Source organism: Acomys russatus, chromosome 9, assembly GCF_903995435.1.
Source record: "Acomys russatus chromosome 9, mAcoRus1.1, whole genome shotgun sequence".
NCBI classification, from domain to species: Eukaryota; Metazoa; Chordata; class Mammalia; order Rodentia; family Muridae; genus Acomys; species Acomys russatus.
Genome location: NC_067145.1, coordinates 2746630 through 2759772, shown reverse-complemented (window position 1 = coordinate 2759772; position 13143 = coordinate 2746630). Strand labels below are relative to the sequence as shown.

General features: G+C 42.4%; 1 protein-coding gene and 1 pseudogene across 4 annotated transcripts in view; one reads left to right on the top strand and one right to left on the bottom strand.

Moving 5' to 3' along the window:
- Fyb1 (FYN binding protein 1) overlaps positions 1-11596 on the bottom strand; it is a 124868-nt gene extending 113272 nt beyond the window's left edge. For all 4 annotated transcript variants that reach the window (XM_051150927.1, XM_051150922.1, XM_051150925.1 and 1 more), the window contains exon 1: positions 11473-11596. In XM_051150927.1, the coding sequence (XP_051006884.1) occupies positions 11473-11475 (3 nt within the window). In that variant the 5' untranslated portion in view covers positions 11476-11596. The remainder of the gene's footprint in view (positions 1-11472) is intronic.
- LOC127193548 (glyceraldehyde-3-phosphate dehydrogenase-like) lies at positions 764-1772 on the top strand (annotated as a pseudogene).
- Positions 11597-13143: the final 1547 nt, after the last annotated feature.

Here is a 13143-nt window from a genome sequence, read left to right as displayed (position 1 = left end):
ACGTTTTGGAGGCAGGAATAGACCTTTTACAAAGCAAACGCTTTTCTCCCACCCCATAATTCTTTAACCTCTGTTACATGCCCCTACCTCAAACACTTTCAGCTCTATTTTGTGGGCTCTTTGTACATCTCACCTGCAAGCATATACTTTTATATAGTTTTGCAGAGCATCTGCTTATGCCAGGCACCATTAAAAGGTATTCTTTTATAAATCATGTAATCTTTACAATATCCCTACTCAGTGCGTGTCATGATTTATCCATTTTACATACGGAGAAACTGAGTCACAGAAAACTTGGTTGTTCAAAGTCACAGAGCTAACAGGGAACAGAGAATTGAGCTTTAAACACATACAGAGAGCCCTAGGACTTATCATTTAAAAACTGTTTTTCACTAAGAAAAGGAGGAGAATTCTGGATGCTGGCGTAAATGAGGGTGAAATTGAACTAACCAGTAGATGAACAACTAAAGGCGCTTTGGATGTTTCTGTGATTTGGGGAATTAAGATAAAAGTATCTGTACTACTAGAAAAACATGAACATTTCTGGGGCTGGGGCTGGGCCAGGGCTGAAGGAGCTGTTGCATTAAAATTGAGCAGATAGTACAAACGTGCAGCTGGGCGAAGGGCTACTAATTCAGAACTTCTTTAGGCAAGTCTTAGTACAGAGAACCATAAATTAAGGCCCGGAATGTGCTAAACGTCCTGTTCCAGAGACAGACGCATCTTTTCGTGCAGTGCCAGCCTTGTCCCTTGGTCCCTTGACACGATGGTGAAGGTTGGAGTAAACGGATTTGGCTGTATTGGGCGCCTGGCTACCAGGGCTTGCTTCATGTCTGGCAAAGTGGAGATTGTTACCATCAATGACCCCTTCATTGACCTCCACTACATGGTCTACATGTTCCAGTATGACTCTACCCACAGCAAATTCTGCAACACAGTCAAGGCTGAGAACCAGAAGCTTGTCATCAACGGGAAGCCCATCACCATCTTCAAAGAGAGAGATCCCGCTAACATCAAATGGGCTGATGCTGGTGCCGTGTATTTTGTGGAGTCTACTGGTGTCTTCCCCACCATGGAGAAGGCCCGGACCCACCCACTTGAATGGTGAGGCCTAAAGGGTCATCATCTCCGCCCCTTCTGCCGATGCGCCCATGTTTGTGATGGGCGTAAACCACGAGAAGTGTGACAACTCACTCAGGACTGTCAACAATGCTTCCTGCACCACCAAGGGCTTAGTCCCTCTGGCCAAGGTCATCCATGACTACTTTGGCATTGTGGAAAGACTCATGACCACAGTCCATGCCATCACTGCTACCCAGAAGACTGTGGATGGCCCCTCTGGAAAGCTGTGGCGTGATGGCCGTGAGGCTGCCCAGAACATCATCCCTGCATCCACTGGTGCTGCCAAGGCTGTGGGCAAGGTCATCCCAGAGCTGAACGGGAAGCTCCCTGGCATGACCTTCCATGTTCCCACGCCCAAGGTGTCCATCGTGGATCTGACAGGCCGACTGGAGAAAGCCGCCAAGTATGACGACATCAAAAAAGTGGCGAAGCAGGCATGTGAGGGCCCACTGAAGGGCATCCTGGGCTACACTGAGGACCAGGTTGTCTCCTGCGACTTCAACAGCGACTCCCACTCTTCCACCTTTGATGCTGGGGCTGGCATTGCCCTCAAGGACAACTTTGTAAAGCTCATTTCCTGATATGACAATGAATTTGGCTACAACAACAGGGTAGTGGACCTCATGGCCTACATGGCCTCTAAAGTGTGAGAAGCCCTGGACCCCCCAACCCCAGCAAGCACACGAGAGCAAGAGAGAGGCCCTCGGCTGCTGAGGAGTCCCTGTTCCAACTCTACCCCTGACACTGAGCATCTCCCCTCACAGTTTCCATCCTAGACCCCAGGATAATGGGAGGGGTCCAGGGAGCCCTACTCTCTTGAATACCATCAGTAAAGTTCACTGAACCTACTTTAAAAAAAAAAAAAGAGAGAGAGAGAGAATACAAGTGACAGCAGCAAAAACTTATCAGTAGAACTTCCTCAAAAAATTGTCTAAAGCACAACATTTTGAGATGCAGGAGCAAAGCCATCTTCAGGAAACAAAACCCAAGAACATTAGCAACTAAAACATAGGTTTAAAGAGCCGGATGTGGTGACGCATGTCTTTAATCCCTGTTCTCAGAAGGTAGTCAGGGGGCTCTTGTGAATTCTCCACCAGCTTAGCCTTCAGAGCAAATTCCATATCAGCTAGAGTTATAAATACATCAGATAGGTAAGGAGATGACTAAACAAAATATAGGCTTACCATACGTTAAATGAAAAAGATAGCAGTGTAGAAATGACTTTAAGAATGTAAACTGGTCTTTGACATGTACTCTGATGCCTCATATTTGACCACGTCCCCTGGATGGGGAGACCTGGTGGCACTCAGAGGAAGGATAGCAGGCTACCAAGAAGAGATTTGATACCCTATGAGCATATACAGGGGGAGGAGGTCCCCCTCAGGAACATTCATAAGGGAGGGGAGTAGGGGGAAAATGGGAGGGAGGGAGGAGTGGGAGGATACAAGGGATGGGATAACAACTGAGATATAACAAGAATAAATTAATAATAAAAAAAGAATGTAAACTGGGCAGTGGTGGTGCCTTTAATCCCAGGATTGGGAGGCAGAGGCAGGAAGATCTCTGAGTTTGAGGCCAGCCTTGTCTACAAAGTAAGTCTAAGACAGCCAAGGCTACACAGAGAAACTCTATCTTAACAAAACAAAACAAAACAAAAAAGAAAAACCGAAAAAAGTAGATTCTGTCAAGAAATATAATAATACTCCAAGAATATTTGAACAAAAGTATGCAGATATTAGCATGACTGTACAGTAGTTAAGGAAAATGACCAGTTTTTAAGAAATGGAAATCAAAAGTTCGTTGTTGCTGTGATGACTCGATACAGGGTTAAAACTGGACACAGATAAGGTGAGGGACAACCCTCATCTGATGGAGCCGAGGCTCCACGGCCTTGTGATGCCAGTGATTAAACTGAGTGTCCTGGCTAGTTTTATGTCAACTTAACACAAGGTAGAGGCATCTGGATGCAAGCAGAGTTGATGGCTAAACTCTGTCAAGACAGGGTAAGCAAGTCCTCAACAGTTCCTGCCTCACAAATATGTCTGTTAGATACGTTGGGCCAGAAGGCTGAAGAAGATGCTCCAACATAATAGTGTTTGGTGACTATTCAGGTAGCAAACTGTCTCTGTCATCATCACATTTGGAAAGCTACTAGCCTGCCCTCCCATATACTCAGGTAATCAAGTTTATTCCTTCTCAAGTCTCTGTTGGAGTTGAAGACCAGGTAGCTTAGTTTTACAATGAAGCTTATTGTTTAGGGATTAAGATGTATTTAGGTCTAGATAGATGTTTTAAGTTGATAATGGCAAGTTGTGATGGAGATTGATTTACACTCAGAATTTTAGACGCACCAAGATAGGAAAGATGTTTTCTTCAAGGCTGTCAAATACAAATAGCCAAAACACTAAGAATGTAGCATTTATTTAATCCCTGATTGTTTCATGGTTATTCTTGCTATAGGTAGTTTATTGTATATATGGGTAATATAAATGTACATGTAAAAAATAAAAAATAAAATAAAAAAGAAACCAAAATCACAACAAAGAAGGAAAGAAAGAAAGATCCATCTGTAAGGCATTTTCTTAATTAGTGATTGATGCGAGGGCCTAGCCCAATGTGAGTGGAGCCATGGCTGGGATGGTGGTCCTGGATTCTATAAGAAAGCAGGATGAGCAAGCCATGGGGAGCAAGCCAGTAAGCAGCACCCCTACATGACCTCTGCATCAGCTCTTGCCTCCAGGTTCCTGCCCTGCTTGAGTTCCTGTCCTGACTTCCTTCAGTGATGACAGTGCTGTGGAAGGGTGAGCAAAGGAAGCCGTTTCCTCTCCAAGTTGATTTGGTCATGGCATCTCCTCACAGCAGCAGTAGTAACCCTGACTAAGACACTGAGAAAGTCCTGGAAAACTGAGAATTCTGGTCACCCTAGAAAAACAGCTGGGGGAAGAATGAGTGAATTAGAAGATGAAGCTGGTAAGTCAACTTAGGATCCATCCAGAGAGATGAAGGAGAACAAAATTTGAAGGGGCCATTGAGGATAAGTTGGGACATAGTGTTTCTGTAGAAGGAACTCTGGGCAAGGAAGATTAAAATAATTTGGAAATTTAAAATAATGGCAAGAAATGAAACTTTGATAGATGGATGAATTGTAACTGGACTCTACAGCAGTTCAAAGGATGGAGCTACTGCCTCAAAGTAATAAATATGTATTAAGACAGTGCACAGTGAAATGAGAAAAACCAAACCCTTAGATGCTATTAAAAGCCCCTAAACAGTATTATATTAATATTATATAACCTATATAGCTATTAGATGATGTTTCTTAAGTACCCATAGATGAAACAAAAGTATAAAAATATGACTATGAAGGCTGGAGGTTACTTTCAAAACAGGCATTTCTCTGAAGAGGGAAGGAGAGACACACAACCAAAAAGGAGCAAAATGCAGATTTAAGGTTTTTTTTTTTCATTTACTAAGCAAGTGTTGGAGTGCTAGTATGTATTAAGTATAGGAGATGGGAATGGGAAAATCTTATTGTTAAATTAAGTATATATTTAATTTTTATTTATCTATTTTTGAGATAAAGTCTCACTATAAGGCTCCAGGAGACCTGGGACTCACGTTAATCCCCCTTCCACCTTCTCGTTACTGGGATAACGGACATGGACTACTTTATTTTGTGGTGTTATATTTAACAGAAGGACACAGAGGCGACAAAGGCCAGGTAGAATTCACATCTGAGAACTAGGGAAGTGATATTGAAGTTACCAAACCAAGAACAAATTCACTTCAGAGCAAATTTAGTGTGTTTCAACCTATGCTCTGAGAGGTAGCCCTTGTTTCACGCCCCCCCCCACCGGAAAAATACATGAGTGAAAGACACCACTCAAAAATGGAAATGCTCATCCTTGGCTTCAAACTTGTTTCATGCTGCACAGGAATTTCTACTTTTTCACATACTTGGCTTCCTGTAAAATGTAGAGAGTTTGGAGTTCAGTCCTTATGGGAGCCTTCCAGCTCTGATTTGGAACATCATCTTCCAACTGGGCCTCCATTGTAGTCCCTCACGTCACCTGCTGCACTGTCCTAGGAGACATCGCACCTCAGATCCTGTATACTTATCCTGTAACTTGCTGGTATCCAAAATTGGGGGTGGGGGGCATCATTTTGAGAACTGTGAGGAAAAACTGATGATATTTAAACATTAAGTCTATCAAGAAAATTGTCCATTTTGTTTAGGTTTTCAAATTTTGTGGCATATGGGCTTTTGAAGTACGACGTGATGATTCTTTGGATTCCCTCACTGTCTACTGTTACGTCTCTCTTATCATTTCTGATTTTGTTGATTTTGAGTACTCTCCCTTTGCCTTTTAGTTAGTTTGGCCAAGGGTTTGTCTATCTTGTGGATTTTCTCCAAGAACCAGGTCTTGGTTTTGTTGATCCTTTGAGTTGTTCTCTTTGTTTTTAATTGATTGATGTCATCCTTGAGTTTGATGATTTTCAGTCATCTATTCCTCGTTGATGAGTTTGCTTCTTTTTGCTCTAGAACTTTCAGGTGTGTTTTAAGTTTGTAATATGGGATCTCTCCAATTTCTTTTCTTTTCTTTCTTTCTTTTCTTTTTTTTTATTTCTTTTTTTTTGTTGTTTTGTTTTTTGTTTTTTTGAGACAAGGTTTCTCTGTGTAGCCTTGGCTGACCTAGACTCGCTTTGTAGACCAGGGTGGTCTAGAACTCACAGCGGTCTACCTTCCTCTGCCTCCTGAGTTCTGGGATTAAAGGCGTGTGCCACCACTCCCGGCTTCCAGTTTCTTTATATAGGAGCTTAGTGCTATGAACTTTCTTCTTAACAGTGCTTTCATTGTGTCCCATAAGTTTGGGTATGTTGTGCCTTCAGTTTCATTGAATTCTAGTAAGTTTTTAATTTCTTTTTTTTTTATTTTGTTCCTTACCCAGATATCATTGAGTAGGGAGTATGACTTGGCCCCCAGCACTCACTCTTCAGTGATTCTTGTGGTGCACAATAATAAGAGTAATTTCCATGACCTGAATGATTGTGTTCTTCTAAAACTCATTTGCAGATAGTCTACCTCAAAGCAGTGGTTCTCAACCTGTGGATCTTAGCCCCTCTGCAGGTTGCTTATCAGATCTCCTGCATATCAAATATTTACATTACGATTCATAGCAGTGGCCAAATTATAGTTATGAAGTAGCAATGAAATAATTTTATGGCTGGGGTTCACCACAGTATGAAGAACTGTATTAAATGGATGCAGCATCAGGAAGGTTGAGAACTACTGCCCTAAAACATGGTATTAAGGGGTAGGGCCTTTGCAAAGTGTTTACATTCCATGACTCCACTCTCATGCATAGGATTATCATGAAATAGGTCAAGTGAACTTGTTTGCCTCTTCTATCACATGAGCACACAGTAGGAAGTCAACAGTCTGTGAACTTCATGGGTGCTCTCACCAGAACCCAGTCGTGCTAGCACAACCTCCAGAACCATGAGGTGCAGATTTCTGTGGTTTATAACCATGCTGTAAAAGCATTTTATTAGTGTAGTCAAAATAAACTAGGCAGCCATCAAGGCCCAGTAATCATGGGACTGTGGCCTGTTCCTTAACCACAGCTTGTCAGTCTCCTTTTTCCATCAACCTGGTCTTTGAGTTCAATCCTGCTTTGCATCTTTTTCATCTGTTTTTTTTTTTTCTTTAACTGGATATCTTTAGCTTGCTTCCCATGCCAAGATCTTTTCACTAAGCCACACCTCATGTTTCTATTTTATGGATTTGGAGCTTTAGAGACTGTTGCAAAGGTTCCAGGGTACAGTCAGAGTAGAGAACCAGCCCTGTCTTAGACCTCAGCTCCAGCTATCTGTCTAAAGAGGCCATCTCCCAGGGGCTGGAGAGATGGCTCAGTGGTTAGGAGCACCGACTGCTCTTCCAAAGGATCTGGGTTTAATTCCCAGAACTCACAGCTGTCTGTAACTCTAGTTCCAAGGGATCTGATACCCCCACCCAGACATATATGTAGGCAAAACAGCAATGCCCATAAAATATAAATAAATAAAATAAATAAATAAATAAATGAGACAGAAAGAGAGACCAGCTCCCTCTGTTTTCTAATTCAGCTCTTGATAGTCTCCTTTAGAGAGTAGAGTGTGGTATGTTGCTGGTTTCTTTCCTTTGTAATTGTTTAATTACAAAGAGCAATGGCTCTCTAGGCATGGTCAGTGAGTTGCCTCTTCAGAGGCAGCAGACCCTACTCTTGGCCTTCCTGGGGATCCTGAGGTGAACCGAAGTCTGAGAGCCAATCAGTGAATGGAGGCTTTGGGAATACAAGACTCAATCTGCATTGTTCACACATTTTTCACTGGCTAGCAGAGCCCAGATGTGGTGACAGGGCCTACCAAGCCTTTGATGGATGGATGAGTGCTAACATACCTCCAACACATGTCTTTAGTTGACACTCACAAGAAGCCAGAAGGCTGAATGCAAAGAGTACAAGAAACCAAGCACCTACCTTTACTTCATTTCTCAAAATCTTCAAAATTTATTCATAAGACATCTTTCTGTGTGCGGTGAGCATTGGAAAAGCTGTGTGCATTATTAGAACATCTGCCTCTATATTTTCCTGTACATTTTATAAATTTGTCATGCCTAAAAATACTTGTCAGGTGAAAAGGTACCATTCTATTATTTCTATTTAGAACTATAAAATTACCTACCCTGTCTAGGGCCAGCTGTTTGAGATCCTTTGCTTCCTCCATTTTCTTTAAAATTCTAGAATCACATTCTGAGGGGCAGCATCAGAGAACACTTTTAGCCTAGCTCTGTAGCTTCACTGAGCTGCTGGAGAGGGTTTGGGCCAAGGGCTTTTGTGAAGCAATGGGGAGACTGAGCCTGCATCCTAGTGCCCCTTGCTAGGTGGGACATAAGCTCAGCCATCGGAAACCCTGACGTACTCACTCTTACCTAGCACTGAGTGCTTCCCTTGTACAATAGTCTGCAGGTCCCTTACCAATAAGTCACTGAGAGAGGACAATGAGAGCTGATGTCCCAGTCACCACTTGGGTCATCATATGTGGTAATATAGCCAAAGAGCTTGGGGGAGGGGAGGGATGAGGATAGGAGGTATTTAACTAGTTCATCTCCACTTCTGAATTCTGAGGCAAAGGAACGCAAAGCCAGGAACTCACCCTTTCACTACTCCATCCCAGGGACACCTGAAATGTTTTCCTTGGAGCTAGCACTCTGAAAGCAGGGAAATTCATGGCGGTCATGACTGAAATAAATGTGGCTACTGATTTCTTGTTCAGATAAGAATGATCACCTTTGTAAAGAATGCTCCTTAGCTCAAGGAGACAGACCTGGGCTCAGAAACTCCCCCTGCCCCCAATGGAACTGATTTCTAGAGTATTGCAACATGTAGGAAACCCCAGGCTTTGAAAAGAGGCAGATTTGTGTTCATATCCCAGTTCTAAAACTTAGTGAGCCGTGTGGAGCAAGTCAGTTATTTACTCTCTGAGACTTAGTTCTCTTAGCTATCAAATGCTCAATGGCTGTATTATGGTTAGAGTGAAAACTGTCTCCTATAGCTTATAGGCTTGAACACGTGGTTCTCACTGGTGGAGTGGTTCTGGGCAGTTGTGGCACTTTTAGGAGGTAGGGCCTAGCTAGAGGAAGTGGCTTGCTGGTGTGTTTGTGGGTAGGCCTTATGAGTTATACACCAGTCCCTATTCCAGCCAGGGTTTGCTTCCTGATCAACTGAGTGTGAGCAACAACCACACACTGCTGTTGCCAGTGACAAGAGCTGGTCTTACCACCAAACCCTCTCTACCATAATGGACTACGTCCCTTTAAATGACTGTCCAAAATAAGCCCTTTTCCCCTTAAGTTGTTTCTTAGGACAGTGACAAGGGAAGCAACTAGTGCAGGCAGTCAATGTCTCTAAGAGTTATTACACGGTTTAATAACAGCAACCCTGTCTTACCAGTGTTAACTACCAGTATCACTCTTTCCTTGGGATCCTAGGAAGTGCCTATGTCTTCTTAAGAAACTATGTATTGGGGGTTGCACTGAAGGAGACCAACTTTCGCCAGTGTCTGGTATGTGCCTATGTCATGAGAGCTGCTTTATAATTAATTGCACCTTTCTGTGCTCATCAGTAGGAAAATCCCTGCCAGTGCTGGCATCAGATTGAGAAACAGCCTGGAACTTAAAGATTTTCAAAAAAGCATAAGAATGGAAAACAAAGTTAACCTATAAGGAGTGGTAAATTCACAGTGTGTGTGTGTGTGTGTGTGTGTGTGTGTGTGTGTGTGTGTGTGTGTGTGTGTTGGATTATACTATTGCATCTTCAAGGAGAAAGTTAGAGTCTTCCTGTTATAGTCTGTCAAAGATAATGCTGTGGAGAGATAAAAACGTATAATCTTGATAATCTGCAAAGACATGTGTGTGTGTGTGTGTGTGTGTGTGTGTGTGTATGTGTGTGTGTATAGGCATGCACATACAATGTTGTATAGGTGTTACTTGTTATGCCACTGTCAAGAGGCAAACTTTAACTGTATCCTCAAAAAGAAAAAAAGAATTGGTACTGGAAGTCTTAAATAAATGTGTTGTTTTTTTCCCCCCACTTGGTCATTTTTTTCTGATAGTTTTGTCCATGGAAAATCATCAATGATATGATGATCTTTTCTGTATCACAGTAAGGCAAAGGGGGAAAATGAAACAAAAACAACTGAAATATCTAATTGTGCTATCTTAAAGGAAGAGAGAGGAAAATAGAAATAAGAGAAAAAAGTAATCTCCATCTCTATGAAAATGATTAAGACAAATTAGGGAATAACACATAAAATGACACTATAACTTGCATAGTAGTCAAATTATTTTAAATGAAAACACAGTGAGGAATAGCTTTATACAGAAAATAATATTTATAAAATATGTTTTAAAATTGATGAAATTCTAGAAGAATGTATATACATTTACAGATTGTCCCTTAGGACTATAGACTTCTTTATTGTTTCATTTATATAGATCCCTATATATTTCCAAGGAGCTCTTCAATTAAGAGGTATTACTTTTACAGTGAGCAAATAGCAATTCTGGAGAAACAGCTAGTCAGATAAGTTTCTTTTCCTTCTCCTAACTGTCGCTTTAGACATCTACACCCTGTAGCTCCTTGTAAACCATTGTGTCCTCTTTCAGTTTTGAAGAAGGTATCAGTAGCTAAGAAAAGCTAGTTCGTAAGAATCCTGGGCCCAAACAGCTCGGTGTGGAGACCTGAAGGGTTGGTAAGTGACACCGCAGACATAGCTGCTGGGAGGGCTGTGTGCCACCATTTCCTCAGCCGAGCACTCCCCTCCCCACTGCTGTGACTCTGCAACTCTCACCCTGTCTACCTTCCTGCTCACCCTCTTCTCGGGTGCAAGGTTATGCTCTCTGACCCCTCTACACTCTCTGCTGCAAACACTACCGGATGAATCCTGTACTTTCTTTCCTCCTTACAGCAAATATGGACATTGTAGTATCAGATCCTGTATTCCCAGTGGGCACACCACCAAAGGAAGTAACTGTATCCAGATGAAGGACAGCACATGCCCAGTCTTTGGGCGGTAGGTGGGTATCCAGGCATGGTTATGAGAGTTAGAAAAAAAAAAGTCTTTCTTCCTGAGTCGGGAGCAAAATCCTATCCAGTTTGGGGAGTTGATTTTTTATGGGTAAATAACGGGGAAATCGTGAAGCAGGGTGTTGGTGTTATAGCCTGGCTACATTTTAGGTTAAACTAGTTTTTTGGTACAGCTGGGAACCCTCTCTCTATTTTACTGTGCTGCAAATAATGACTTTCAATTAACTTTGGGAGCACAGCCTGTCCCTGAGGTCTGAATATTTGATTTTTGTTTTCTTTGCTTAATGAAAATAGTAAAATGCATTTTCTAACAAAATAATTCCTTCACCAAAATCCCCTATGTTGCCAAATGGCACCCCTAGCCGGTAATGTAACCTAAGGCCGATCACTGGGATCTCTGTCTGACACTAAAGCGCTCACCCAGGAACCGAGACTATGGTACTGTTGTCACGTAGCTCTCTTCAGGGTCAAAGAATTCAACTTTTCTTTCTGTGAGACGGATACCTTCCGCTCTTATGACAGCTAGAATCAGAAAAGGGAACTCCTGAAGCCTTGATCGCAAAGGGCATAACAGACAAAGCAGCTTCCTCCAGACAAGGACAGCAGTAGGCAAGTGGCGACTTCACAGGCAGTGAGAACGCGGCTATAAGCCCCCTCTTCCCCAGTACGGAAGATCAGCATGTTTTCTAGAAGACCGGAGAGAGTCATAAAATCTATGACTTACCATGTTTATTGGAAAGAGGTGACCGCCTGGCACTCTGTGACTCTGCAGATGCTGTGACTCCGGCAGCAGTGAGTGTGCAAGTTAGCTGTGAAGAGTGTACTTCCTTCTCTGAGCAGTGCGGTCTAACCAGCCTTCACACTTTGATATGGAAGGCTCTATTTGCATTTTATCTCAGTCCAGGAACAGTGTAGGACTGGCCACAACACAAGAGAAGGAGCAGACGAAGCTTCCAGGTCTCAATCATTAACGCCATGTTTAAAAAGTGTCTCGATACTGAACTCTCAGTGTTACTAACCCGATTTTATTTAAAAGCGTCTATTTTTAACATATGTGCATGTATGTATCTGTTTCTATCTATCTATCTATCTATCTATCTATCTATCTATCTATCCATCTATCTATCCATCTATGTATCATCTATCTATCTATCTCTCTATCTCTCTATCGTCTCTTTCTGTCTTCTGCCTACTGATATCCATCTTGTCATCCATATCTATCAATTATCTATCCATATCCATGCACACGAAAATGTTAGTAGTGATAGATTTGATTGGAGGTATAACAAGTCATTCTTGTTTTGTTATACACTCTGTCTTTCAGGTTTTTAAACTTGAATACATACCACTTTAGTGAAAACAACAACAGCAACTATAAAGTTAAAAAGAAGAAAGGGATACAGAACATTTAATCAACAACTTTAACTATATTAGAACCCATGCTGTGGATTTAAATGGCAGCGATAGTCCCTAAACTTATCCTAGACTGTCATTTTTTTTTTTTTCATCCAGAAAGCACAGTAAATGCTAGGCTAAGTGATGGGTTTGGTAATTGTGGAGTTAGTGCCAAACGCTCGCATCTCTCACATTGCGAAGTACAAGCATTCTGAACTAGCTGTAGTTGAGGAGGGTTTAATCTCCATCCCAGTCAGCCACTCTAAATACACGCTGAATTAGCTCTCTTATTTTTGAGTGTAGAGCTTGCTACCAAACTGAGTTCAAGGGCAAAGGCCATTTTGGTGCCACAGCAGAAGAAAGGCGGCTGACTCCTGAGCTCCGGGCTATAGGCTTGTGCTCTTCCGTTAGCTTTTAGGGTGTTGATTTACCCTAGGGTCACCAAGTTTCTTCCCTGGACATTGGGCCAACTTTAGTCACTAACATGTCCATACAAAATAAAGCCTTAAATAGCAATATGTTCCCTGTTATCTCTTTCTTAATGTGGAAATACTTCTAAGGACCAATGAGTGGAAGTATAGATAGCATCACTTCTGGGGCAAGGGAGCAAGGTATGCAGGGACTCCAGGTCCAGGGATGGAGTGGAGGCCGGATCTGCCCTAACATCTTTAGGCATTATAAGGTGGGTGGAGCTTAAGGCGTGCTCCTCATCTAGGAGGGTGGACCGCAACTGGAAACTGCATGGTTTCTTACACCCCATAAAGGGCCAATGGATTTGGGAAGACACTAGGCAGAAAGCAGGCTTTTAGATATGAGACATTTGGCCCCCAAGGACGCTGGGATGGAACCACTGGAAATAATTTGATGGAATGGAGACTACCAGAGGGCAGGCTCTGGTCCTTAGCTAGGCTGCACACCAGGGTCATGTGGAAAGCTTTTAAAACATGTCACTATGCAAACTTCACCTCAGCCTCTTCTAAACCAGGCCCTCATGGGGCGA